This window comes from Nicotiana tabacum, chromosome 23 (genome assembly GCF_000715075.1).
Source record: "Nicotiana tabacum cultivar K326 chromosome 23, ASM71507v2, whole genome shotgun sequence".
Lineage (NCBI taxonomy): Eukaryota > Viridiplantae > Streptophyta > Magnoliopsida > Solanales > Solanaceae > Nicotiana > Nicotiana tabacum.
The window spans coordinates 97,280,718-97,307,715 of record NC_134102.1 but is presented as its reverse complement, the minus strand read 5'-3'; the positions used below and the strand labels follow the sequence as shown (position 1 = coordinate 97,307,715).

General features: G+C 36.7%; 2 protein-coding genes across 3 annotated transcripts; one reads left to right on the top strand and one right to left on the bottom strand.

The window, feature by feature from the left end:
* On the top strand, positions 1-21,258 carry LOC107832735 (uncharacterized). Of its 2 annotated transcripts, XM_075245250.1 has the most exons (22): positions 1-1,223; positions 6,745-6,860; positions 7,303-7,508; positions 8,555-8,674; positions 10,036-10,164; positions 10,255-10,380; positions 10,837-10,892; positions 10,987-11,086; positions 11,187-11,304; positions 11,619-11,828; positions 13,904-14,237; positions 15,452-15,545; positions 15,786-15,894; positions 16,268-16,539; positions 16,660-16,787; positions 17,080-17,314; positions 18,068-18,256; positions 18,359-18,648; positions 19,245-19,446; positions 19,521-19,763; positions 20,614-20,693; positions 20,775-21,258. In XM_075245250.1, the coding sequence occupies exons 1-22, from the start codon at positions 439-441 to the stop codon at positions 20,920-20,922; spliced, it is 4,290 nt and encodes a 1,429-aa protein (XP_075101351.1). In that variant the 5' UTR covers positions 1-438; the 3' UTR covers positions 20,923-21,258. The 2 variants fall into 2 exon arrangements, with proteins under 2 accessions (XP_075101351.1, XP_075101352.1); XM_075245251.1 differs by lacking the exons at positions 19,245-19,446; positions 19,521-19,763; positions 20,614-20,693; positions 20,775-21,258 and adding an exon at positions 18,856-19,037.
* Positions 21,259-22,190: 932 nt separating this feature from the next.
* LOC107773008 (glutamyl-tRNA(Gln) amidotransferase subunit C, chloroplastic/mitochondrial-like) lies at positions 22,191-24,760 on the bottom strand. The gene is made up of 5 exons (XM_075246488.1): positions 24,532-24,760; positions 24,412-24,452; positions 23,355-23,410; positions 22,528-22,579; positions 22,191-22,437 (listed from the first exon to the last, which is right to left on the bottom strand). The coding sequence occupies exons 1-5, from the start codon at positions 24,730-24,732 to the stop codon at positions 22,362-22,364; spliced, it is 426 nt and encodes a 141-aa protein (XP_075102589.1). The 5' UTR covers positions 24,733-24,760; the 3' UTR covers positions 22,191-22,361.
* Between the last annotated feature and the right edge of the window lie 2,238 nt (positions 24,761-26,998).

The window sequence follows — 26,998 nt, the reverse complement described above, 5'->3', positions numbered from 1 at the left end:
AACCCCTCACTCCCATCATCTCGCCACGCTCTCTCATCTCTTTCCTTTTCCTTTTTTCCCCATTTGCTCACCTCATTTCCCACTTTCCCTCTCTCTCTCTCTCTCTCCCTCTCTCTCTAAACCCTTTTCTCCCAAACCTCTCTGTCCCCTTTCCCACGAGAATCTCTTCTCCTTCAGAAAAATAGAAATTTTTTTCTAGGGTTTTCTCTTCTCCAAAAAATTCTAATTTTCCTATATCCATAAACCCCCAAATATAAATATTTATTACAGTTGTCTTTCTACAAAAACCCAACTGGGTTTTGTTCAGTATAAGCTTAATCTTTATACGGTTTGATTTTGGGGCGGAGTTTTTGAGGTGGGATTTTTTTTTCTCCCTATTTGCGATGCAAAAATCCGATCTTTATCACTGTCGGATGTGATGACTATTTTCATCAGTCAATGGCTTTGACTCTCCTACTTTTCTTGGTATTTTTCGTAAACCCTTTATCGATTTCGAGTTATTCAGATGATGATTCCGAGTTAATTCTATTCCATCAAGACTATTCCCCGCCAGCGCCGCCACCTCCGCCGCCGCACCCGCCGTCGGTATCATGTGAGGACGATCTCGGCGGCGTTGGGTCGTTGGATACAACTTGCAAGATTGTGTCCAATGTGAATATCACTAAGAGTGTGTATATAGAAGGGAAGGGAAATTTTTATGTCCTTCCAAACGTGACCTTAAATTGTACTTTTACCGGTTGTGAAATTGGTATTAATGTGACTGGGAACTTCACTTTGGGTGAGAATTCCGTGATACTAGTCGGAACATTCCAGCTGGTGGCGGATAACGCTACTTTTAGTAATAGTTCTGCTGTGAATACCACTGGTTTGGCTGGTTCAGCGCCAGCTCAGACAAGTGGGACGCCACAGGGAGTGGAGGGAGCGGGTGGAGGATATGGGGGACGAGGGGCGTGTTGTTTGACGGATGAAAAAAAGATTCAGGAGGATGTTTGGGGCGGGGATGCTTACGGATGGTCCACTTTGCAAATGCCGTGGAGTTATGGGAGTAAAGGTGGGACCACGAGTAAGGTTGTGGACTATGGTGGGGGTGGAGGTGGAAAGATAATGCTGTTGGTGGACAAGTTTCTGGAAGTGAATGGCAGTGTGTTGGCTGATGGAGGTGATGGAGGCGTCAAAGGTGGCGGCGGCTCTGGCGGTAGCATCTACATCAAAGCCTATAAGATGTAATATTTCTTTTGCTTTATTTCCATATTCATATTATAAGCAGTATTAGTATCTTTCTGTGCCCTTGAATTTCTCCATATTATTAGTTTGTACTGGCGTACTGCCATTATTCTTTATGTGACTAGATATGTGGATATTCTTTCATATTGCTATTCTTATACTGCCATTACTCTTATGTTACTAGAAATGTTCAGTAGGTTCATGTGTTGTGCTAGAAAGTTTTTTCTTCTGTAGGATGATGAAGTGTTAGACTATGAGTTGGTAGGAGAAAGTAGGGTTGTTTTTTTGAGGGAATACATGGAACTCTGCACCATTGGGACAAACAAAAGGAGCTTATCACTTGTAAAGGTGGTACAACATGTAGTTTGCATGACATGCGATCCACCTTTGATTTGCACTGGATATTTTGTGAATGATTATATCATGTTTCAACGAAAATTTTCAGTGAATGCATGGTATCTTATCACTGCGAGATGTGCTTATACTGAATTTATCATGCTTTATAAGAGACTTGTCCTTGGTCGCATGGTTGTTTCTACAGAATGAAATACGTTAGGTAGATACATGTAATTAGGCTTGACGAACCATGCTTGAATGGATCAAAATAAGTTGGTTTATCATGAGGAATATGAGAGTCCCAGTAAGTAGAAGAAGAAAGAATACGTGAGATGCAGAATTTCTTGCTTATTGGTTCAAGTGAAACAGGAGTAGATCATCCTACATTACTGCACTAGGGTTGGAGGCGTGCTTCTTGGGGCCCTTCGTGGTAGCCTATGAGAGGCAGTAAGTTTATCTTATCCGAATATCCTGTTTAGATAGAAAACAAGTGTGAAAAGAAGGGAGGAGACACATCTGAGGTTGGTGTTCATGATGAGAAAGAATTCCTCGTCGCTGGGAACATCATGTGCATACTCTCTATCAAGATATAGACTACTCTTAAAATTTTGGATTGAAGTGTGCATACTGAAAAAGGAAGATGAAAATTTGACTATATAAATATTTCTGAAGTCATTTTATCCCCCCCCAAAAATAATAATTTCTGAAGTCATAGGTATTTGAAAGATTCCTTTTACTATCTACGCATGGTAGTAACTTATAGATACATCTCTTGGGTGATTTTGGAATTCAAATATTTCCGTAGATCAAAACAGAGATTCAAATATTTTATATGTGACCTTTAGATACCATGAGAAAATAAGAGAGAAGAGAAATATTGATTACTTGAAATTTGATGAGTACAAGGTCTGCATCTTTATTCGGTAACAGGTAAATTCCGAAGCTGTTCCGGGAGTACAAGCTCTACCTCTTTATAGGTCTTAACTAAGAGACACATGATATTTGTCCAATATGGGATATTCCAATTAATTCTTCTAAAGCGGTGAGCCTTAAAAGAGTTAATTCTTCTATTACTTTAATTGCAACATGCTTACACTAACTCTTTAACATTCTTACACACCCCTTGAAACTCAAAGTAAACTTAGAGATCTATTCAAAACTATACACCCAATAGAAAAAGCTTATGTACCATGAACAACTGATGATAACCTAGCACTGACATGACCTTCGCTTTGAAAACGGCAACTTATAGTTCCTTCGTACCAAAAAAATGAAATCTCCCTCTTGCACGTGGAGATAAGGATTTCGTTAAAGTATTCTTCTAGAATACTGTCCCTGCAGCAGTATGGTGGGTGATATGGAAGGAAGAAATCAGAGAATTTTGAAAAGAAGAAAGGAAAGCATTGTGAAGCTCAAGAACAAATGTATCTATAGTCTAGCTCGTTGGTGTAAGACAATGGATGTAAATGTTACATATAGTTTGGTAGTTCCTTAGGTACTGCAGCAGTATGGCGGGTGATATGGAAGGAAGAAATCAGAGAATTTTGAAAGGAAGAAAGGAAAGCATTATGAAGCTCAAGAACAAACGTATCTATAGTCTAGCTCTTTGGTGTAAGATGACAACAACAACAAACCCAATGGAATCCCACAAGTGGGGTTTGGGGAGGATGATGTGTACACAAACCTTACCCCTACCTTGTGCAGGTAAAGAGGTTGTTTCCGATAGACCCCCGACTCAACATCGTCGCAGCAACAAAGCAAAGGAAATAAAGTAATGAAAAAGACATGGAAAAAGCAATAACAACAAAAAGATAGTAAAAGAAGCGAAGCAGAAGCACATTAGATAGATATAGACAACCAAGAATAAGACTAAATGAGAGGTGCGCGCAAGCTGGCCTGGACACCACGGTTATCAAAAAAGAAAAAGAATAAGACTAAATGAGAGTAATACTAAAGTTACCAGTAAGGACAGACAGAAAGCTCTACTAACTACTAACCTTCCATTCTAATTCTCGACCTCCACAACTTTCTATCCACGGTCATGTCCTCAATAAGACAATGGAGTTTAATGTTACATATTGATTGGTAGTTCCTTAGTTACTTGCATGTGCACTAAAGGAATTGAGCTTTTGAATTTTGCAATGCCACTCCACTAAACCAACGCACCAGTGCAGCTTTTGCTAAGTTTGCTACGTGATTAAAAATGTCCTAATATATTTGTATAGATTTGATACTTTATAAGAATTGGTTAGCATTAGCCATTATGTGGGTTTTATGGAAAGAGAGAAACATGAGAACTCTTGAACGAGTAGAGAGTGATTTCATCAAATTGCAAAATAGTCTTTTGTTTCTAGTTGTTTTTTGTTGTACCCATGGGGTTCCTGTGTGTATAAATGATTGGGTTACTTTGTAGCGAACCATATTGTGGTGTAGGTTCGTTTTTAGTATACGGCTTTTATACGGGGTTTCCCCCCATCGTTAATAAAATTCTTTACTTTATAAAAGAGCATTTTGTAAGAATGGAACAAACAACTTTTACCTATCAAACAAAGAAACAAAGAATGGAACGAACATGTTGCTTGGGTACTTGATGTCACAAATCAAAAGAAGGTAGTGGTTTGCCGCTGAGGGAGGGATGGTGAAGGAACTAAAGAATGGAAAAGGTCAAATGAAAAGATTGATACATCAAATGCAGATAATCACATGCCTGTCAAAAGTAACTGAAGCTTTAGATGCATTATTGGGAGCTGGCTGTTATAATTTGTGGTAAACAGTTAGCTTCCTTTGAGTTGTCATGTTCTTTACTTGAATTGAATGACATCCTGATTCTCTGATTTGTTTTCTCCTGTGTAATTATTCAAGTCAATTCTTTGATATCACTGAGGCATCTAGGAAGCGCCTCATAAAAGATAAGCGCATGGAATGTGATGCTCAATGCCTCCAAAAATGAATCCAAGCATCTTTAGACTTGAAATACAGTGTTGGCTTTGAGAGCTAAGCTGAATTCAGTATTATGATGACTTACAGTATCAGAAATAAGCTTCGTGTTTTAAGTTTTCATGTCTTGTATTTGAATAAAATGGTAATCTAATATCTGGTGCAAGGTTTCCCCATTCGATTTTCAAGTAAATTCATTGATATAGGGGATGCATCTAGCAAGTGGGTCGGGGAATGATGTTCCTCTGTGAGGCTGAAGGCCTTATAAACATCAACTGATCATGTAATCATATATAGATATGCTCTTGCTTTAGCACATTCACAAGATATAGTTGGCATTCAAGTTGACATTTGTAGTGAGTGGTGAAATATTATGATAAGGTATAACCAAGAAATTCCCCTGGGTTAATTAGTTGGCTCAGCCCCAATTGGCGCCATGGGTGAGAACAATAAATTTCTAAATTTGGACACTCTTGTGCTAAGCAATATATACATGTACCTACTACCTAAATACATGGAAATTTCAAAATTTGGAGGACACATGTGGCATACTTCTCACATAATGCATCAATTTCGAAGGTGTCTTCTTGAATGACCAATTTCATAATATTTGACATCAAAATGGATAGAGTCATTCTACAAAAGATTCTAAAAAAAATTTTCAAAAGAAAAAAAAGGTTCTAAAATAACAGCAGGTTAGAAAAGAAAATGGAATACGACATTTGATGTGTGCATCTCTAGTTCTGTTTTGTCTATTTCCTTGTTGGTTCTGTTTGTCTTTTCACAAGTTTCTTTTGCTCCAGAGAGACCCAACTCCTCTCTTTCTCTCTTATATCCCCCCCCCCCCAAAGTTGTTCCCTGCACCTAAGAAAGCTTTTGACAAAATAAAAGAATATGGAACTAGTGGCGAACTGTTGTCTATTGGGCTGACATGAATTGACAAATTCAAAAAGCTATTGGACATGCTGGGTTGGTATTGGACTCAAACATCCGAGTGCTAGTGGACTTGAATTGGTGTTGGTGTTATATGTTAGTATGACTCAAAGACGTTGTCTGAGATATGGTGTCCATGCTTGCTAGCTCTTTTATTTTGGCAGATGTGTAGTGAATATGATTTTCATGGACTTTCAAACTGGCAGGCACCACCTCCTTGCTGCCAGCATCAACTTTCTTTCATTAACCTATTAAAAGTTTTCTTATGATGAAGGTAAAAGCTATAATTGCTGAAGGTTCACTTGCAAATTGTGTGAAGAAGGTTACCTGACAAACGGTAGAAACCTACTGTATGAAAGAATGCTTGACCTGTTGCAATGAGCATTTATGTTACTCTTTGAATAGCTATATATGCATTGATGTCCTTTTCCCTTATCTTCCTGGATGGTTCCTATTGTTCTCTTTCCCCATCTGCTGGTGATCAGCAGTTCTGAGTTACTGTTTTCCACTTTTGGCCATCAGAGTAATTTTGAAACATTTGAAAATGGAAGCCCAAGTGGCTGACTTGGAAACTTTGCAATAGGTAGTTTAAATAGAGATGGACTAGATTTTTTCCAAATTCCATGCATGATAACTACTTAGGAGCTACTTACTTACTCAGTGTCTCTGGTGATTGCGGATCCCCTTCCTTGTCAAGCAGAAGTAGCTGAAGTGAGGAACACTGAGTGCCTTTATTCAAATAAATTTTATTAGTATGATGAGCTTCTCTCAATTATGTTGGGTAATAGAATAGGGGATTTGCTTTGATAAGCTTATCAATTTCCAAGAATGTAGAGAGGTCAAGAGGTAGGATAGGAACAGGAATTATAATACGATCGGAAAACAGGTACTCGGTGGAACATCTCTACTGAAGAACTATTTCAATAGAACGGGTGCTGCTGTGTGGCGATCATAGAAGTAATGAAAAAGAAAAAATTATGTCGTTTGACTATTAGTTCTATTGGTTCGATTTTTGCTTCTCTAGAGAAGATGAGAAGCAAAAATTGAATGTGTTGGTAATACACCCCAAGGTTTCTTTAACAAAAGAATCTTGATAAAATAATACATTAGCCCTTCCATGACTCTAGCAGCTATCTTATACAACACGTTATTTCATGTTTATACACAAATACCCCGTTGCCGGGAACACAGTGGTTTTCTTGAAATTTTAATTGCAATTACCTTGCTCGGTTGTTGGTATGTCTTAAGTTGCAAAAAGAGTCAAATGCTTGTACCTGCACTGCCATTTAACCCTTTCTTTCTCACCAAATGCAGGACTGGAAACGGTAGAATTAGCGCTTGTGGAGGTGATGGTTTTGCTGGTGGAGGTGGTGGAAGAGTTTCTGTTGATATTTTTAGTAGACACGACGAACCAGAAATCTTTGCTTATGGTAGGGCTATTTACCTTGCTTGTTTAAGAATCTTCTAACTTCACACATTTTTTATGTGAAGTGTGTGATAACTTCCCAGTTCCCGCTCATAGTTGAGCAAGGGAACTAAGCCATGGAAAATTCTAGGGCTATTCCAAAGATGAATGATGTAAGTGAGAATTGACCTCTCGTGCTTTTGGATTTTAACTTGCACCATGCTCTGTTAAACATTAGCTATCTCTACATAGCAACTATTCCCTTAGCAGGTTCATGCATTATCTCTCGTCTTGATGAAAGATTTACTCTAGAAATACTTGTGGTAAAAAACCCTTATCATGTGGTCTTTGTAAGTAGTTAATTGTGGCCTTTGGATAGGTAAACCGCTTGAACATTTCTTACTTTTAGTTATTATATTGTTCAGCTGGTACTAAAGCCAATACGACCTCCATTTTTCTGCATGCAGGAGGAAGCAGTCGTGGTTGCCCAGAAAATGCAGGCGCAGCTGGAACTTTCTATGATAATGTCCCCCGCAGTCTTACCGTCAGCAACCACAATAAATCAACTTCTACAGACACACTTCTCTTGGATCTTCCTCAGCCACTTCTGACAAATGTTTATATTCGCAACCACGCTAAGGCTGCTGTCCCCTTGCTGTGGAGTCGCGTTCAGGTTGGTGCAGTGCATCTTAATTTTCCTTTTTCAGTTTTTCATGAGAGTAAATATATTGAGTGAAGCATCATAGAGAAGTTATTGAGTGTAACCTCAATTGATTGAACTTACTTGACATTGAATCTATTGAGTGAAGCATCATAGAGAAGTTATATTTTCCTTGGTTATGATGAGAGGTTTTGATGTTTATTCTTTAGAAAGATAGTCCCTTCCTACTCCTTTATCCTATTTTATGCATATCAAACTCTTGCCTCAGGATATGATGTATGTTTCTAAATGAGTGCTGCATTGTTTTGCAATTGATGCTTTCTTTTCCTTGGTTGCGTTAGTTTTCATGGCTCTGCTTCGTGTTTCCTAGATTAGGTGTCTTTAACTTGTCCTGATCGATTTTCTTCACATGGATCTTACTTTGGAGAAAAGGGATTGTTCTGGTTTACCATTTTTTTTATTTTATTATGTGTTCTGATGTTTTACCGATACTTTTAAGTTGTACAGATAATGTGATGTATTGTAGATAAATCTTGAAGTTGAGTTATGTTCCAAGTTATCAACTCATGTTCATTCTAGATTCTACATGTCACAGGATGGGCATTGAATCTGAAAAGGTTAAATTCGCTTGACATCTAACTTTTTTCATCTAAGAAGAACTTGATTTCCTTACATGTGAAAGGAACATGTAAAAGATAGAAAGATAAAATCCCCAAGAGCGGCAATGGGGGTCCAAGGGCTCTGAAAGAATAAAAGTGATACAAAACGCTCCAATCCTTTTTTTGCTTTTCCAGTTATAGAGCTCTTCAGTAAAATTATTTTTATAACACCCCTTTTAATTGAAGACTTTAATTATTCAGAAGCTTAAAATAATTCTTTTACTTTCACTTCTTGAAAAGCCAAACAAGCCAAGGAGTTTCTTTTCACCTTGAGGTGACAATGAAATGCCTTGGGAAACTTAGCAGCCTAAGCATCGTAGTGGTTCTCCAGCTTCCTTCTGTTTTGCACCCCTGCCTCTGTTTTTTTGGTTATATGAGTATCTTATCTCTCTTATATAGGTCCAAGGTCAAATCAGCCTTTTGTGTAATGGAGCGCTGAGCTTTGGGCTGGCACGTTATGCGATGTCAGAGTTTGAATTATTGGCAGAGGAGCTTTTGATGAGTGATTCTGTCATTAAGGTAAGCGGTAGAATTTCCTTGCAAATACAGATTTGTTGTTTAATAACGGTTGTAGTCTCCTTAAGCCCTTTCTTTTGGTGATCTATAGAAGTGTTCATGCAATATTCCAATTGGAAAGTCTTTTTCACATCTGTTTTTCATTTACAATTGTCTTCATAAACTCTTAACTGTTAGACTCTAGCTTGTGCCTCTACTCTTCTTTTCTTCTACTTGTATGATGTTATAGCTGTCCTTTGGAGCGTCTACTTTGATGCATTACTTGCATTGACCAATGGAAACATCAGTACATGCAATACATATTGCATGTGTTTGCTAAAGCTACTACACGGAAGTTGAAAAACAGCTTAGCTAAGCGTAAGGTCTCCCTGCTGTTATGTTGTAATTGTACTCTAATAACAGCTTGATTAACCATTAACCGTAATGTCTCCTCATAGTCTTACATTTTCTGACACTGTCATATAAAAGCATAAAATAATTTTAAACAAAGGGAAAAGTTCCAGATGGAAGCAGGTGACGCTAGCTTTGAAACCATCTTTTCATGCTGCTGTATCTCTCCTCGTACTAAAATAAGGTCTCTCCTTGTAGTGCAGATGCCTGAGGCTGTCAAGTAGCTCACTGAATATAAACTGAAAATTATCTAGAGTTGGTTATTTTGAGAACTTTCTATGTTTAGTTTTACATGATTTAGGGTTCTACCTATGTCAAAATGATTTAGGACCCTACCTTCGGTTATTTAACCTAAGATTTTTGCTATAATCATTTTGCTTACTGAAAAAAGGATAATAATAGCGGGGACGACTCTTAGATATTGTGCAATGCGCGGCACCAATTTTGAAACTGTGGTCCAGCACCTTTTTCTTTTATTTCACAAAGATTTGCATGTCTAGAATCAAAAGGAGATTTTATAGTTTGTTCCTTCATTATTTGGGGTCATAAGCAACCAAATGACTTGGGATCCTCTGAATGCTGTTCCTTATTTGATTGTAGATTAATGTTTCTATCGTTATTAAGGTTTTAAGGAAGATTTGTCAAAATTATTCATTAGGATGAAAGAGAAGTTGGAGTTTTATTCACTGACAATGTCTGGTCTATCTCGCTGCTGCTGTTCCCTTCGTGTTGTATGCTCTTGTACCTATTTTTTTGATAAGGTAGGTAGGGTAAAATACCTACTTCAGCCACCCTCAGTTTTGCTTCTGTGGTTTTATGCTTTCTTTTGGCTCTTTGGCATAAATTTCTTCACTCTGCTTCTAGAATCATGATTATATTGCTGCTCTTATACTCATTGTCCCCAAGCGCTGTCTCTTGTATTAGCGTATTTCTGAAGCTTTGGCAGTGAATGTTATCTGACTTGTTTTTTTCAGGTTTTTGGAGCGCTACGGATGTCTGTCAAAATGTTTCTGATGTGGAATTCGAAAATGATAATTGATGGTGGTGGAGATCAAAATGTTGAGACAACAATGCTTGAGGCTAGTAACCTAATTGTTCTTAAGGTGCTCTTTCTTTTTCCGTTGCTTGTTTTTCTTGGTTGTCTTATCGTACTTGTTCATTTTGAGATGTCCTCTACGTGCCATCTTATGCAGGAATCATCTCAAATTCGTTCGAATGCAAATCTTGGAGTTCATGGCCAAGGGTTGTTGAATTTATCTGGACCAGGAGATGCTATTGAAGCTCAAAGACTGGTCCTGTCTTTATTTTACAGCGTCAATGTGAGCAGAAATCTTGTTTTGCATCCTTTTGTTTCTGCTTTTATAGGAGATGTGCAGTAGATTCCTAACTGGTCTATACTTGCTTTCTTTCGACACTTGGTTTTTCCTGGTCACTTGATCTTTTGTGGTGTTTTTGACATCAGTATATGGATTTTTCAAATTGCGTGTAGTAATTTCTTTCTCCCTCGCCGTCTTTGTATGAATATCAGATGCAAGATAATATATGTCAGTCTTCATTGGGTATCTGTATTACTGTTCCAATTCTTTTCACTAGCAAGGTGGTAACTGAGCTTAGTCTTTGCTTGGGTTTTTACCTGGTCTGTGTTCTGCCTCAGCTCCTGAGGAGCTTGGTATTCCAGTTCCTGGACCTTATATGTAGTTTGGGTTGACCATTTTTTTCTATATATCATATCTATTTATTTTATTTCTTGCCTACTTTTCTCTTACTGCGTGCAGATTGGACCAGGATCAGTTTTGCGTGGTCCTTCACGAAATGCGACAGCTGATGCTGTGTGAGTTCCTAATTACTTCTTGTTCCTTCCCCCTATTGTTTCTTTTCCAAGAAGCTTTCTTTGATTTGCTAATGGGATATTTGGTGCTTGATAGGAAACCGAAGTTGAACTGTGATAGTCCAGGTTGTCCTTTTGAATTGCTCCACCCTCCTGAAGACTGCAACGTGAACTCTTCTCTATCATTCACTTTACAGGTGCTAATTTCTGCCCAGTATCAAAACAGACATCTCTGCATGATGTGTGTATAGATTGTACCGTGCACTTATGCAACTCTAATTCTTGCTTTATCTGCAGATCTGCCGAGTTGAAGATATCCTTGTTGAAGGCCTCATAGAAGGATCTGTTGTTCATTTCCACAGAGCAAGGACTGTAGATGTGCAACCTTATGGAATTATTAGCACATCAGGGATGGGTCTGTTCTTAATTTCCTTCAATTTATATTTGATGTTGTCATATTAACTTTTTCAATGTAACCCTTATCTTATATTGCTTTTCTTAAGGCATGGTTTAATGTCTTTAGTGTCTGAGAAATAACTATCATTGCTTTGAGAGTTCAAATTTTTCTGTTAGAGAAAGGTCAAATTTGCCTTATAGAAAAAAGCTCACATTTAGATGCAAAAATTCAATGTTAAAATTGTCAAACAAATCAAACGACAACAATATACTTTCTCAGAATGTAATATATAACCTCATTGTTTCATCGATTCCATTGTGTCATCTCCACAGGCTGCATTGGAGGAGTAGGCAAAGGATCAGTTCTAAGCAATGATCTTGGCAGTGGTGCTGGTCATGGTGGTGAAGGTGGATATGGATATTATAATGGAAGCTGCATTGCGGGTGGCATCACATATGGAGATCCCAATTTGCCATGTGAACCCGGCAGTGGAAGTGGGAATAGTAGCCTAGCTGGATCAACTGCTGGTGGTGGTGTTTTGGGTAAGTTGGATTCGTCTTCACTATAATCCCCAACTTCCACTTTCTTCCCTGTGCTAGCTTTATCTTTTTGTATATGACAAGTGACAAACTTGTGGATGGTTTGATCAACTCGATTTGGTAATGAAACAAATTGCATAAACATCTATTGCTTTATTGATTTTGTACTAATGGTGAAATTCTTCATATGATCTTGAATTTTCCTCTTTAAGTAGTAGAAGCATTGTCATGGCATGCCATGGGCCTGGTGAAAAAAGACAATGCAAGCTTTGTAATGCCAAATTTAAATGTTAATCCGACAACAGTTTTAAATGCCACTTCTTTTTGTCGCAACCATACCAGCTAAGTCTTACATTCAACTGAGAGGTCAGACCAACTCCGCATTCATCCTGGTTTGATTCAAAAATCAGATTTTATTGAATGGATTAATCACCCCCAAATTACTAAAATTTTGAAAGAAAGATACATCTTTTTCAAATTCACCCGCTATACGAGTGGTATAAAGAAGTAGAAGACCTGCACAAACATATGGTTCTTTACAAATAATAGCCGCTTATCTATACTTTTAAAAACCTTGTCGGTACATCAAGCTTTAACCAGTAACAAGAAACTAGCACTCAGTACAAAATTATTTTCCACACTTTCACAAGCTTCCTTTTTTCTTCTAGAGTATCCACAAGATATCATCACATGCTCTACATCTTCTATTCCTTCGTCGGAAACCCCAGCTAAACATCACATCCTTTTCTGTAATGGGCATCGTCCACTATATTCCGAACAGACTCTGCACCATCCACCGTAATTGACTAGCTACCAAAAGTGTGGTAATAATTTGTCCATGTTTTCTCTCGAGCGGTCGCGCATGTATCTCTGCTATTTACTCCTTTTTCGAATTAAGTAGTAGTTACAGATGTTTTGTATAGTCTGCAGGCATAGTAGAGTGTTCATTGATTGAAGATCTGGGGTCTTCTTATTCTCCAAACATGGCAGTTTTGGCATCTGCATCTAATGCTTCTTCTTCCATTGTTTGTAGTCTTCCTCTTTTCCTTCCCCTCTAAGGTCCAAGGACTCTTTTTGGATAAGTCAAATGCTTCATTAATAAGCACCAATTCAGTGTAAGAAAATACATACAAGATGTGTGTGTCGCTCTGCTTGAGTCATACATTGTCTTCCACCAAGTTTTCCCAACTATTAATACAACATTATTTTCTCCTTGCACCAAAAATATGTGTGCAATAACAAAGATCTATTCGTGCTTTCTACATCATTCTCACTATTACAAAATGATCTCCTATTCCATTCGTTCTATATACTCCAAATGGAGACAAGTAGGTGTCATCTTCCATGTCGCCTTCCTTTCGTTGCTGATCCTCTCCAATCTCCAGCTTTTAGTTGTGTTCTCCACTAGGTCCAAGTACTTTTGTTGATAAAATGTCGATTGTTTCTCTTTGCTGAGGGAAGGGAGCGTGTATCAGATGATCCATTAGATTGTTCCTAACCAACCATCTTGTACCTAAAGAATTTGCTTTGGACAGAAAGCTGGAAAACAAATAAAAGGGGCTTGAGAAAATGTAAGATTGTTCCTCTAAGTTCACTTCCTTATTCAAGCTCAGTTCATTATTCAAACTAAAGTGTTAACGAGCAAGAAAACATACTTCATAAAATGTGATATGCATATTTTTTCAAATGTCACAGTAAAGTATCACATGTGCAACAAATTCTCTAACCTTGTCAACTTCCGTGTGCTTCTACCTATTTAAAGCCAGTATCAAGTGTAGGTTTTTAGCTTGAATCGGAGTTTGCATCCTCTGGATGCTCCTATTAATTGAATTTTACCTTACCTGATTAAAAAAAAGGTTTTTGGCTTGAATGCCTGTGACTCGTCAAGCTATATCAGCTTTCGTGAATGTTGTCTTGATGCTTTACTCATTCATGAGGTTCCAATTACATGCTACTGTTTGACCAGTTGCTGTGAAAAACAGATTATTGTTTTTAATGCTTTGTTATTACACTATCTTTGGGTATTATATAAATCTGTTTGCTCTGTTTCTCTTTTTTCTGCTGTCATCCAAATGCAGTAATGGGTTCGTGGGAGCATCCCCTGATGTATTTGTCGGTCAAAGGCAAAGTTGACTCTGACGGGGACAGCTTTGAAGAAAGCTTCAGGAAGAAAGGTTATCTAACTAGAGATCAGTACATAGGGCCTGGAGGTGGATCCGGTGGAAGTATTCTATTGTTTTTGAAATCACTCCATCTTGGTGAATCTGGCACCATGTCAAGCCTTGGAGGTAGTAGCAGTTCCAGTGGTGGTGGTGGTGGAGGTGGTGGACGAATACACTTTCACTGGTCGGACATTCCTACTGGAGATGTGTATCAGCCAATAGCAACTGTGAATGGGAGCATCTATACAAGGTTTGTGCAGTTATGAATCAACATATTGCATTTTCACGAGTTGCGCTATTGTTAAGTTGCGTACTTTGGGATATACACGATTCATTTGATAAGTTGTGGATAACTTGTGTAGTCATCTTAGTGCATCTTTTTCTAGTCTAGTTATTGTACTATAGAAATTGCTGAAGTAAACAGGTCCATCGTTCTATGTTCTAGCCTGCTGGTAATGCCATGTTTCAATTCATTGAAAGATGCAATCTTGTTTTCCTGAATTCATAAACCATTTTTTCTCGACTGTATTATTGCACTATCAAGAGATGCAAATAGCTAGACCTGAAATATCCAAATGTTAAGTCTTGTTGTGTTTGCATTCTTTTGCTGTTGTTCAGATTACTTTGCTATGTAATTGATATTTCTTGTCAAATTCTCTGCTTATAACATGAAGATGCATAGTTTCACTTCAATGACTGGATAGAGTTGTAGCCGCACTTTTCATTGTTCTCTTTGGAAGTATGTCATTACGTTGCTTATGATACTTCCTGAGCATCTGATTTCAAATTCTAATGAATGTTGGTTTATTAGTTGCATCAATTAGTAATTTGTTATTGGGCCTGATGGCCACAATCAACTTCTGAACCTCAAGTGCAATTTGTTGCTTCATTCTTTGCGATTGCTTAGCTGGTCTAAGATCCAGTTAGGAGATAAAGCTAGAGACTGGATTAGAAGTTTTTTTTTTTTTTTTTTGGGGGGGGGGGGATTAGGCTATCCTTCAACTGTTAATGCATTTTTACAAGATGGATCCTATGAATGCATTTAAGATCTCTGTGACTGACAGCTCATTAAATTAAATTTATTACAAAGAATTCCATTGTGGTTTCTTCGTGTATCCCACACGTCCTTTTGAGATTTTTGCAAATCTATTTCTGTGGAAGCATCTATTTATTGGTTTATATCTATATACCATATAGTATTAGCCTGTTAGGAGCAATTAGCAAGTGGTTAATACTGAGTATTTTTCATGAATTTGTTTTGATTATTTTAAATGTGTTCTTTTTTATGGGAAAATTGCCTAAGTTATTGTAAATAAGTTATGCTGGAGGTGAGCGATACGTGAAGGTCCTCTTAGTCGACCTTCAGATCAATTACTAATCCAGTACGGTTGTGACTTAACTTTGTAACAGTGGTTCCAGTCTTTACCTTTGATTGTATTTATGTCACGTGTGCTGTTTCCTCAGGGGTGGATTGGGTGGAGAGCAAGGTGGTAGTGGTGGAAGTGGAACTTTGTCTGGAAAGCCATGCCCAAAAGGTCTTTATGGGATTTTCTGTGAGGTAAGTTCCCAATAGTATCTATAAGCTTCTCTTTGTATAAGGTTCTTGAATCAGCTTGAAAGAAGGGCAAAGAAAGAACTTCCTGGATGGAGGGGGTGGTCATTTCTTTTTTATCATCAGTCTGTTATCATTTCCAATTGTGTGGGTTTCCATTGTTTTTCCTTCCCTAAATTCGGAAATGTATTTATCTGTGAATTTTTCTCTTTTTTTTTTTGTAATTCCTCTGTTGTGTCTATACAGGAATGCCCACTTGGTACTTTCAAGAATGTCACAGGATCTGATAGAGCCCTTTGTGTTTCGTGCCTGAGTGATGAGCTCCCACATCGAGCTGTTTATATTGCTGTCCGAGGTATTGTAACTGACGCGCTGTTTATAGCAGCTGCAAAGGCTTTCACTAGTTTCCGTACAATAGAGGAATAAGGAGGCCAGATACAAGTTACTTTCACCAACATAAATGTTATGGCTTTTGGGGTTAAGTTTTTTCTTAATAAATAAATAAATAGGAAATGAATCTTTTTAAGACACTAAGTAACATTCAAAAGATCTACATCAGTGAAATTAACTTGTATGAGTCTCTGTATTTCCTACATTTTGACAAGATTCTTTTTCTCATCCTATTTGTTCAGAATTCGTGAAATTTTGTTCTCTACACAATTCTTTGCTGATTCATGGTTGATGGTGGCTACTCTTAGACTAACTTTAAGAAGCTTTCCTTGTAATAGGTGGTGTTACAGAACGTCCTTGTCCTTACAAATGTGTTTCCGAGAGATACCATATGCCTCATTGTTATACAGCTCTTGAAGAACTAATCTACACATTTGGAGGGCCCTGGTTGTTTGTTCTTCTCCTTTTAGGTCTTCTCATTTTGTTAGCGTTAGTTCTTAGCGTAGCTCGAATGAAGTTTGTTGGTGTCGATGAGTCACCAGGTCCTGCTCCCACACAACAGGGTTCTCAAATTGATCACTCGTTTCCATTTCTGGAGTCATTGAATGAGGTCTGTCCAGATGTCTCTTATTGACATACAATAATGCAACTGTATTAGATTGTCTACATTTTTACTAGCTTAGGTGGAATTTGAAGGTAAAAAGTGGAATTTGGCATTGGCTTCTTTCAGGTTTTGGAAACAAACAGGGTCGAGGAGTCCCAAAGCCATGTCTATAGATTGTACTTTTTGGGTCCAAACACATTCAGTGAACCTTGGCATCTGTCTCATACACCTCCACAGCAAATAAAAGAAGTTGTGTAAGTTGATATTTTTTCGTTTTATCTTGGCAGTTTACTCTTGTTTTGAATGTGTTGCTTTGGTTGTTATGTTTCAATGAAGTCATGTTTTTTTTCAAGTTTACTCTTGCTTTAATCCAGAAGGGAAAATGAGGGAGGAGGAATATGTATCTCTTTCTGCCTCCATTTTCTCTGGCTGGTTCTTTTCTTCATTTTAATATTTTCCCCAAAATCTGGAGTCTTTGTCTTTCTTCTTCGAATAATTTATACAAACTGGGAATAGCCATTCAGTAGTTCTGTATTTAACTGCCAGATATGAGGGTGCCTTCAACACCTTTGTGGATGAGATTAATACTATTGCTGCCTACCAATGGTGGGAAGGAGCAGTGCATAGCATTCTTTGTATCCTTGTGTATCCTCTTGCATGGTCATGGCAGCAATGGCGGCGTAGAATGAAGTTACAACGTCTTCGTGAATTTGTTCGATCAGAATATGATCATGCTTGCTTACGTTCTTGTCGATCACGTGCTCTTTATGAGGGGCTGAAGGTTAGATTATACTGTACTTTGGTCAGATATCATTTGTCATTATTTTATTTTTAAGCATGTTTAGAAATTTGAATGGGTGAAATTTTGGTTCTTTCTGCTATTTGCTGTTCAAACTTTAAACACCATTTTTGTACTCTGGCTTTGTGTACGCTTGTTTTATGCAGGTGACAGTCTTTTGGATATTTTTCTTGTACAATAAAGTGGCATAAATGTATTGTTAAGTTTGAACAGCATCTTTATTTTGTCAGAGTTTCTAACTGGACCAACTACATCATGCTGAGCAGGAAAAAGCAGCATCTCAGTTGTGTGATAGTTCTGCTTATTTTTAGTAGAGCCATTGTGTCTTGTATTTTGACTTTATACTGCCATCCATGTGCTGTAACTCAAAATTTTGATTTCAGCCACTGCTTTTCAGTTTTCCACTGTTGATTTCTTCCTAAAATTAAAAGACTTCAATCCAAATTTTGTTTTTCAACCATAGTGGACCGCTTCTAAAGATTAGCATATTATAATGATTCCTGGATATGTCAGACGTTGAATTTGTTAATAAAGTAATAATTTTACAATATCAGATGTTGAACTAAATTATTTTCTCAATAACATTAGTTTTGATTTTCTTTTTCGGTTGCAAAAATGTGTCATTTTCCCCTGTTTATTTGATTTTATGTTCAGAGTCCCAAAAGCAAATTTTACTGAACCATGCGGTTCGAGAATGACTTTTCAACCTTAACTTATAGGTCTTCATGACTGTAGGTAGCAGCAACACCTGATCTAATGCTAGCATATTTGGACTTCTTTCTTGGTGGTGATGAAAAGCGAAGCGATCTTCCTCCTAGTCTTCACCAAAGGTTTCCGATGTCCCTGCTATTTGGTGGTGATGGAAGTTATATGGCTCCATTCTCACTCAATAATGACAATGTTATTACCAGTCTTATGAGTCAGGTTAGTCATGAGCCACTGCAAAAACAAAAAAAGTTAGAGAAGAAGCAGGGATTTCCTGATGCTTTAATCACCTTGTAATTAAAGATATGCAATTGTTTTCAGTCCGTTCCACCTACTACATGGTACCGTCTTGTGGCTGGTTTGAATGCACAGTTGCGCTTGGTTCGTCGGGGTTGCCTTAGTACAATGTTTCGCCCGGTGCTTAGATGGCTTGAAACTTTTGCCAATCCTGCTTTAAGGGTCTACGGCATCCGCGTGGATCTTGCATCGTTCCAAGCAACAACTGACAGCTATACTCAATTTGGACTTTCGGTGTGTGTTATCGAAGAAGAAGCTGGGCTAGTGTCTTTTGAAGGTCTTGATGAAGGCTCCAGAAGTGAACACCTATCAAGGTATGGTGTGCACTTAGAGAGTTTCCTTTAGATCCTTTATTTGGTTTCTCCTGCATTTTGTCCCGACTCCGGTCCATCTTGACAGATTCCTTCATCTGGACTCTCATACTTCTCATCGTTTCACTTGTATCTGCGACTTTTATTTAAGTCATGAATACATGTTAAATATGTATTCTATCGTTTATGCACTGTTTGTGTTGCTATCAGTTGCTGTCATTATTGTGAAATTGTTACATGGTCATCTTATGGTCACTGAAGAAGGACCGGCGGGGAGTGGTAGAAGAGGGCAGGGGTTTAATCATCTGAAGATTCTATCACTGATTAGTTCATGTCTGCAAGTTAAAGTGTTTAAAATATGTAATGCCCCTAATGGATTTGGAGAGTCTGGCTCGAAAGAAGAACAATTCATAGCTAGTGCCTCCTTGAACATTTTGTATACCAGTCTCTGCCATTTTTGCTATTTGCTCTAGGCACCCCAAATATTTTCAACTTTTAATGTGGAGGTAGGTAACGATATTAATCTCACATCTTCCCCCTTTTGTTTGCTCTCCCAACTGCTATGGACCTAATTGATCTATTTGTTCCGTTGTTTGCAGTGATAGCAACACAGACAGACAGAATTCTCCGCGCTATCTAAGAGATGAGTCAAACTTAAGCGGGGATGACAAAAACACCATAAAGCGGAAGTTTTACGGAGGGATTTTGGACATTAACAGCTTAAAGATGCTTAAGGAGAAAAGAGATCTGTTTTATATTCTCTCTTTTTTAATTCATAACACTAAACCAGTTGGTCATCAGGTCTGCCCCTCTCTCTCTCTCTTGTCAGGTGGCTTTGAAATTTTGTTACTGAGAACATTTTGTTAATGTTGCAGGATCTTGTTGGTTTGGTCATTTCGATACTGCTGCTAGGCGATTTTAGTTTAGTGCTGCTTACTTTGCTCCAGCTGTATTCGATTTCCTTAGCGGATGTCTTTCTGGTTTTGTTTGTTTTACCTCTTGGAATATTATTTCCATTTCCTGCTGGAATCAATGCTCTCTTCAGTCATGGGCAAAGGCGTTCTGCGGGTCTTGCACGTGTATATGCTTTGTGGAACATTACATCCCTGATTAATGTTGTAAGTAACTTTTACCTTTACCGTTAAAAAAGAAAAGAGTAATTACGCCTGTAGCGAACTTGTTTTGTTAATACATCTGTTCCTTTCCCAACTTATTTACCTTATTAGAGCCCAGAAATGGTCAGCATTCTTTAAGTGGTCCTTATATTCTGCCTTCTCTTTCCTTGTGCCTTTCTGTTTTGTCTTTACTTAATGGGTCATACTCTGAGATTGACTGGAGGGAAAGCTGCATTATCACTGATGCTCGATATAGAAGTCTCACAAGTGTATCACAAGTGTAGGAATTTACATCTTCTCTAGTGATATACTTCATCAATTTCTGTTCTTTTCGTCTGTTAGGTTTTTACCCCGATAAAGTGTCAATTAGTTAGGAGTTATCAATTCATATACTTCAAAATGCAATCATTTGGATCTACTACCTCTCCCAAATTTGAACCCTGTCCTCTATTTTATCCCGAAATAGTCCAGTTCCCTTAAAAGAGAAATTGTAGTAGCACGTATATAATTACCAGAATCTCAGTTACATAATCTACAACCAAATAAGTTCTGTTCAATGAGTACCATTTATTTTTCTAACAGTTTTTGCACTAATGTCCATATCCAGTTCAAGTCAAAATTCATCACTGAGTTTTGATTAGTGTTTTCAAAACTAACTTGGGATGTACATTCATCTACTGAGATGGCTGAATTGCATGTCACCATAACTTCTGATTTTTCTAATTGACCGATTAGGACCATTCGCTGTCTAAACTCTCCACTGAGGGTGTTAGTTCATTTCATCAGTATGTTTTACCGATTATTTTCTGGGTATGCCTACTTACTGCTCTGTATATCATTTATCTCATGCTAGATTGTCACATTTGTCTGTGGATATGTCCACTATAGCACCCAGTCAAGCAGAAAGCTTCCTTACTTCCAGCCATGGAACATGTAAGCATTCTGAAGTTTGTCCAATGTTGTCATCTGAAATTTATCCAATTTCGCTATCAAATAATGCTTTTGCTATTGCAGGGATGAAAGTGAATGGTGGATATTTCCTTTCGCACTGGTTCTGTGTAAATGTATCCAATTGCAGCTCGTAAATTGGCATGTTGCTAATCTAGAGATTCAAGATAGGTCGTTGTATAGCAATGACTTCGAACTGTTTTGGCAATCATAGTACAAAGCTGAGCAGAAATATTCCGCTAACACCCTATCTTTTTTCTGGGTTCATTTTGATTTTTCTACATCACCCACTTTTTACCTTTTATTTAGTCGTTTAGATAGTGAATTGTCACAGATGTAGAAAGGAATTGGGTAGACAACAGAAGAAAGTTGAAAGAGTAGATAGAAATACCGAGAGAGGCATTCATTGTGTAACACCCCCCACTTTTGGTTGTGCAGTTGTGTTTCTTCACTGTAAATATCCAAGAGATATATCCTTCTGGAATTCTAATGTAATCTTCGGGTGATGCTTATTAGTTTCTTATTCAATAAGATGTATTTTTCTACCTGAGTTTTGTTGCATTATCAGTATCTCGACTGAGTTGCTACTTTGAGTTTCTTTCTTGTACTGTGTTCTGGTTGACCCTGCTTGTATGGTTTTCGAAAAAAGAAGATTGGTGATAAAACAGCTCTGATTGAGTATTGGTTTTTGTATAGAGAGTTTAAAGATTGTTTAAATGTGGGCAAAAAAGTTCTCATTTTAAACATACACAACATTTGATTTACTTTTTCCTATATCCATAACATTGGATTTGCAACTTCAGTCAAAAAAATAACGCTGCTGCTTCTTACAGGATTGGCGTATATACATTTGCAAAATGCACTCCATTACGAGTTCTTGATTTGTCCATTTTCTTTTAGTTTGAAATCAAGTACTAATGAAGTTTTTGAGAAAGCTGATTGGTTGATGGACGTTCACTTTGTGGGCAGCATCAAAGATTCATATTCTTTGTTGGTTTCACGTACTCCATATAGTTACTTGGGTCATATTAATGACAGATTGAATCATAACACAAACGTCTAGTTTGAATTGGAATTGAACTTTAAATTTGGACATCAATGCTTTTGTTGTTATGAATTAATGATTGACCATCCTTATATTTAAGAACCTATTCAATTGTTTACTTATTTAACGAAATAAAGTAAATCTGCAAGCTCACTCAACCAATTTTTAGAACTCTAAGTGGATCAAATCTGATTAGAATCTTGAGGAAGTTTTCATTCGTTTGTCATTATATATTTCATCCATGTTATCTCTTCTATGGAATTCAAACCTGAACAATGACCATTTTCATTTGAAAAAGGAAGAGTGCGAACACACAGAGGAATAGGTTATAGGGGCTAAATGACGTTATGTTTTAAATATCGGACAAGTAGGAAATGTACAAAATACCAATTCAGATACTTGTGAACTTTTTCGATGAGCAATAGAGCAATTGAATAGAGATAACAGCAGTAAGAGACTTAACTATTAAACATGAAAAAAAAAAAGTTCATCTGCATCTAAATACATCTGGGAAAAGATTTTGGAGTGATGAATTCTAGTCTTTCTTCTAATCAAAATACATCAACAAACTTTGCGTGAAAGTAAAATGAAATATTACCTAAATAATATTACTCCTTATTCAACACTTTGGGAACTTTGATGTAAGGCTCCTCAAAGCTAGGCACAGCAGAAATCAATGCTTCCCTATTGAGGAAATTGCATACAAGAATCATTCGTTTGCTACCATAGGGCCAAATAACATAAAAGAAAGTAGATGGCGGAAAACAACATTACCTATTCTCAAACTTCTCAGATACGTCATCCCGCAAATTATCTCCCTCAGTATCTGTAGATCAAGAAAAAATTGCCAAAAAGAAAAATTTCAATGTTGCATCAAATGCTTTGTTGTTCAAAAGTCTTGTACTCTTACATGTTATTAATACACAAGTCAGAAAAGAAAATCCAACAAAACATTCTGATTGTTCAAGTCAAGAGACACAGAATTCCCAAGCAAATGTTTTGATTGATAGCCTAATTGTATCAACTTGACATTCTTACAATCTGTTTCAGCTTTCTATAGGATATTTAAATCCAGGAAAGATCCAGATGAAAAAAGAAGAACAGTAACCTTGACTGTTTAACCTATTGTTAGTCTACCCTAGCACAGCTAAAGCTTCTTCCAGGAATCCATTGCTAAGGCTACTCTGCAAAGGTTAACACTAGTAAAGTAGAACATGAGAGGAGAAAAAAGGAATGAGGTAGGCGTTAGTTGCTGTTCTATTTTAATAGAATACAATCTGCAAGAAGATAAATTTCTTCATTGTTGGGTGTCTGATAGCTGACACTGAAGATCAGTCAATGAAATCTTTTAGCATGGCATATTTGGTGCACGGCCAACTCAAAAAAGAAAATATGGGGGAAAAAGTCTCTGTTTTGGTGCTTATAGCCCGAGATGAGAAGGCAGGCATTCTTATACCATTTTTTTCTGATTTTCATGCCAAATGATGCAAGCACTATTTTGAGAAACATATGACATTATCTTCAAGAAAAAGAAAAAAATATAGAACTCCAAAAGAAAAAGAAAAATCAAAGAGAAGTATTCAATTAAGTATCTTAAGCACCTGCCCTTATGGCTGGCTCGATACTCTGCAGATCAACAGCTTGAAGTTGTCCAAACCTGTTTCACCCACGAGGAAGGCACATCAAAACATGAAAAGTAGACAATGCACCATTGCAGAACGTACCAAAAGTAAATAATGTACCACCGGTCCCCTCCTTCCCTCCCTCCTATTAGCTAGGAAAGACAAATATCAAGTATCCACCATATTCTTGGACTAATGCCTTGCAAGCTTCAACGGTTCTAACTATTTCAAGCTCAAGCACAACCAGAATTCTAGCTTGAAATAAGAACTCTGAACATTAGTTTCAGAATTTGAAGACAAATTTTGGTGATTAATTAGGCGACGATTCATCAAACTGCTCCATTCCTCACCCTTCATTCCTCACCCTGCTCGCAAAGAGGGGAAAAGAAAAAGACATATCTTACGTGTGTCTTACACACATTGGGGGTTCTCCTAATACAAATTGAGCAGTAACTTTATGTTACTCAGTTTTATCTACCACTTGAGTTCTAAGATACATAACTCTACTATCTTTAGCATAGTTAACTTAGCTAAAATAAATGTAAATGACAACACCTCTAAGGTACTAAAAGGCCATAGGTTCAAGCCCTGCATCATATGAACTAAGCTTGGTATTTAAGTGGAGAAGGGTAGAAGGGTGGGTCCATTATCGCTGAGTTCGAAGGATGCGGTTGGTCCTGAGGGTTGGCCCTAGATGGATTTCTCAGTCATCATTATTTAAAAAACAACAACTTCTCAGGTCACTAAATAAGTAATACGACGATGAAATTAAAGCCTGCTAACCAAATCAATAAAATTTCTGCTCAAAGGGACTCAGTTGAATTAAGAGCAAGATATCAAGTAAATGTTGAATTTGAGAAGTGTTTAACAAACATATCCCTCCTCGTAACCTTAATATCAATAAATCACTGGAAGAAAATTAAAACCGCAACAAAGTTTCAACCATTAGAACACCATCTTAATTCCTTTTTAATATTAACCAATGACTTAGAGGCAAACATATACAGAGACAAAAAATGCAGAGAAAGAACGGTACCAATCTATAACTTGTCGAATTTTGGGAGCAAATTCTTCAACCTACAAAGAAAACCCAAGATTAATTTTTGATTATATAAACAACAACAATAAGGTTAAATATGAAAAGAATAATAATTACTTGTTGGGGGGTGAGTGAAATTCGAGCAGTTTCAGCCAAACGAGGAACATCAGGAGGCTCTAGAACACTCGATTTCATAGAGTAGCTTCTTCGCTGCTTGATTGACACTGGTAATGAGGAAATGCCATTTTTGGTGAAATTGAAGAAGAAAGAATCAGTGGCTGGTTTCAGCAAATGCAAAGCTTTAATGCTGCTTCCCATGGATAGATAGTGTGTGTTTGTTTGATCGATGATACTACATTTATTTTTGGACTTAAGCCCATATTCACATTTTGGGCTGGACTGTCAATTGATTGGACCTATTTAGGACTGATCTCAACTTTAAAGTAAAAATTGCATGGGCGCCCTATTTGGTCGCCCCTTTTTAACTTATACCCCTTTTATTTTTTCGTTTGCATTCGTACCCATTTTTTTGTTAAAAATATTTTAAAAAGATAATTTTGATCTTCTTTAATAAAAGACTATTTGCAAACTACAGGACAAAAATTAAACATGTTTAGACTGAAGTTTTAGCAAATAAACTAAAAAACTTCAGCTTGTTTATACTGAAATTTGGGATAAAACTCAGGACAAAACTGTAGACTGCGTTACAAAATTTTAGCATGTTTTGGTATGAAATTTTAACAAATGAACTAAATAACTTCAGCATGCATTAGCAAAAATTCTTTAGAAAATTACATACTGCAAGACAAAAACTTAAGCATGTTTAGTCTAAAGTTTTAGCAAATGAACTATAAAATTTCAGCATGTTTAGTCTGAAATTTTAGCAAATGAACTAAAAAACTTAAGCATGTTTAGTCTGAAGTTTTAGCAAATGAACTAAATAACTTAAGCATGTTTAATCTGGAGTTTTAGCAAATGAATTAAATAATTTCAGCATGTTTTGTCTGAAGTTTTAGCAAATGAACTAAATAATTTCAGCATGTTTAGTCTGAAATTTTAGCAAATGAACTAAATGACTTAAGAATGTTTAGTCAGAAGTTTTAGCAAATTAACTAAATAACTTAAGCATGAACTTAATCATGTTTAGTCTGAAATTTTAGCAAATGAACTAAATAACTTCAGCATATTTATACTAAAATTTCGGATAAAATTCATGACAAAACTGTAGACTGCAGGATAAATAACTTCAGCATTCATTAGCATGAAGTTTTAGCTTCAACATGAAACAACTTCATGCTATATTAGCATGCAGTTTTAGCTTCAAGGTGAAACAACTTCATGCAAGTGTGATTCTGAAGATGAATCTAGACAAGTTTTTGATTTTTTTATAAAGTTGCTGAGAGGAAAGGAGAAGATCATTTTATATCCTTTGTCAGAGGTATAATTGTCATATTATTGTGGATTTTTTGTGAGATGACTATCAAATCAATAATTTTAAAAAATAGGGTACAAGTTAAAAGGTGACACAAATATAGGGTACAGATACAAATCCCTCCTTGGATTTCTATTCATTTTGTAACAGTCATTATAAACTAACTAACCCCACTATTGGAAGTACATCCGCTGTAAAAATAATAGACGAAAAATATATAAAATTTGTATATATATATATTCTATATGTTATATACAAAAAAAAGTATACAAATTTTATATACTTTTTAGGCTACCAAATATAAATAGTTTCTGGCGCGGGCTAAAAGTGCTAATACCCCTAAACTAATTTCCTCCAAAAAATAAAATAAAATGATGTGTAAAAGGAATAAAGAGCTCGAGATTTTTAAAAATAAAAGGAAGCTTTTATATATGATACATTGATTTACGTTATCCTTTTTTTAATCTCTTGCATTAGAATTTGTTTTAAATCATCTCGTAGGTCATGTTCATTAAGCAGAACTAAAAATGTGTGCTGCACAAGACGATTCATGAAAAAGAAAATGGTGAAGAACATGCCTATTTGCTCTTCTAAAAGTCGGGTGCAATGTTCGGTTACGGTTTATTCTGTAATTTTAATTATCAAAATTAGGTTTCCTAGTTTGAAGTTATCATTACTATGATTTTAAGTTGTAAACTTATAGCATGTTTGGCTAAGCTTCTAAAATCTGCTTATTTTGGGCTTTTGTTAAAAACGTTTTTCAAAAAAATATTTTTGGCGGAAAGTAGTTTGCGTTTGACTAATTAATTTGAAAAGCACTTTTGAGCAACGGTTAGTGTTTGGCCAAGTTTTTAAAAGGTGCTTTCAAAAAAGTATTTTTGGGAATAAACTATTTTTTTCTGTTTCTCCAAAACTGTTTCTAGTGTAAAACACTTTTTTCCTTCTTAAAACTTGGTCAAACACCTTAATTTAGGCAAAAAAGTACTTTTGACTAAAAAAAGTACTTTTGGCCAAACATGCTATTAGTTTACTAAAAAAATAAGGAAAAAGAACTTGGCTTACTTAATTGAAAAAGGGCTAAAACTAAAAATGTTCCAGGATTATTCAATAAAGAATAATTTTGTTAAATTAGTACAACATTTTAAAAGGAAT

Bases quoted from the DNA above. Each gene is read 5' to 3' on its own strand.
- LOC107832735 (XM_075245250.1), top strand. From the start codon at position 439: ATGGCTTTGACTCTCCTACTTTTCTTGGTATTTTTCGTAAACCCTTTA. The intron at 10,165-10,254 runs GTGCTCTTTCTT...CATCTTATGCAG, and splicing joins GTAACCTAATTGTTCTTAAG to GAATCATCTCAAATTCGTTC. The intron at 15,895-16,267 runs GTATTGTAACTG...TCCTTGTAATAG, and splicing joins TGTTTATATTGCTGTCCGAG to GTGGTGTTACAGAACGTCCT.
- LOC107773008 (XM_075246488.1), bottom strand. From the start codon at position 24,732: ATGGGAAGCAGCATTAAAGCTTTGCATTTGCTGAAACCAGCCACTGAT. The intron at 23,411-24,411 runs GTACCGTTCTTT...TGGGTGAAACAG, and splicing joins ATTCGACAAGTTATAGATTG to GTTTGGACAACTTCAAGCTG. The intron at 22,580-23,354 runs GTGCTTAAGATA...CTTGATCTACAG, and splicing joins CGAGCCAGCCATAAGGGCAG to ATACTGAGGGAGATAATTTG.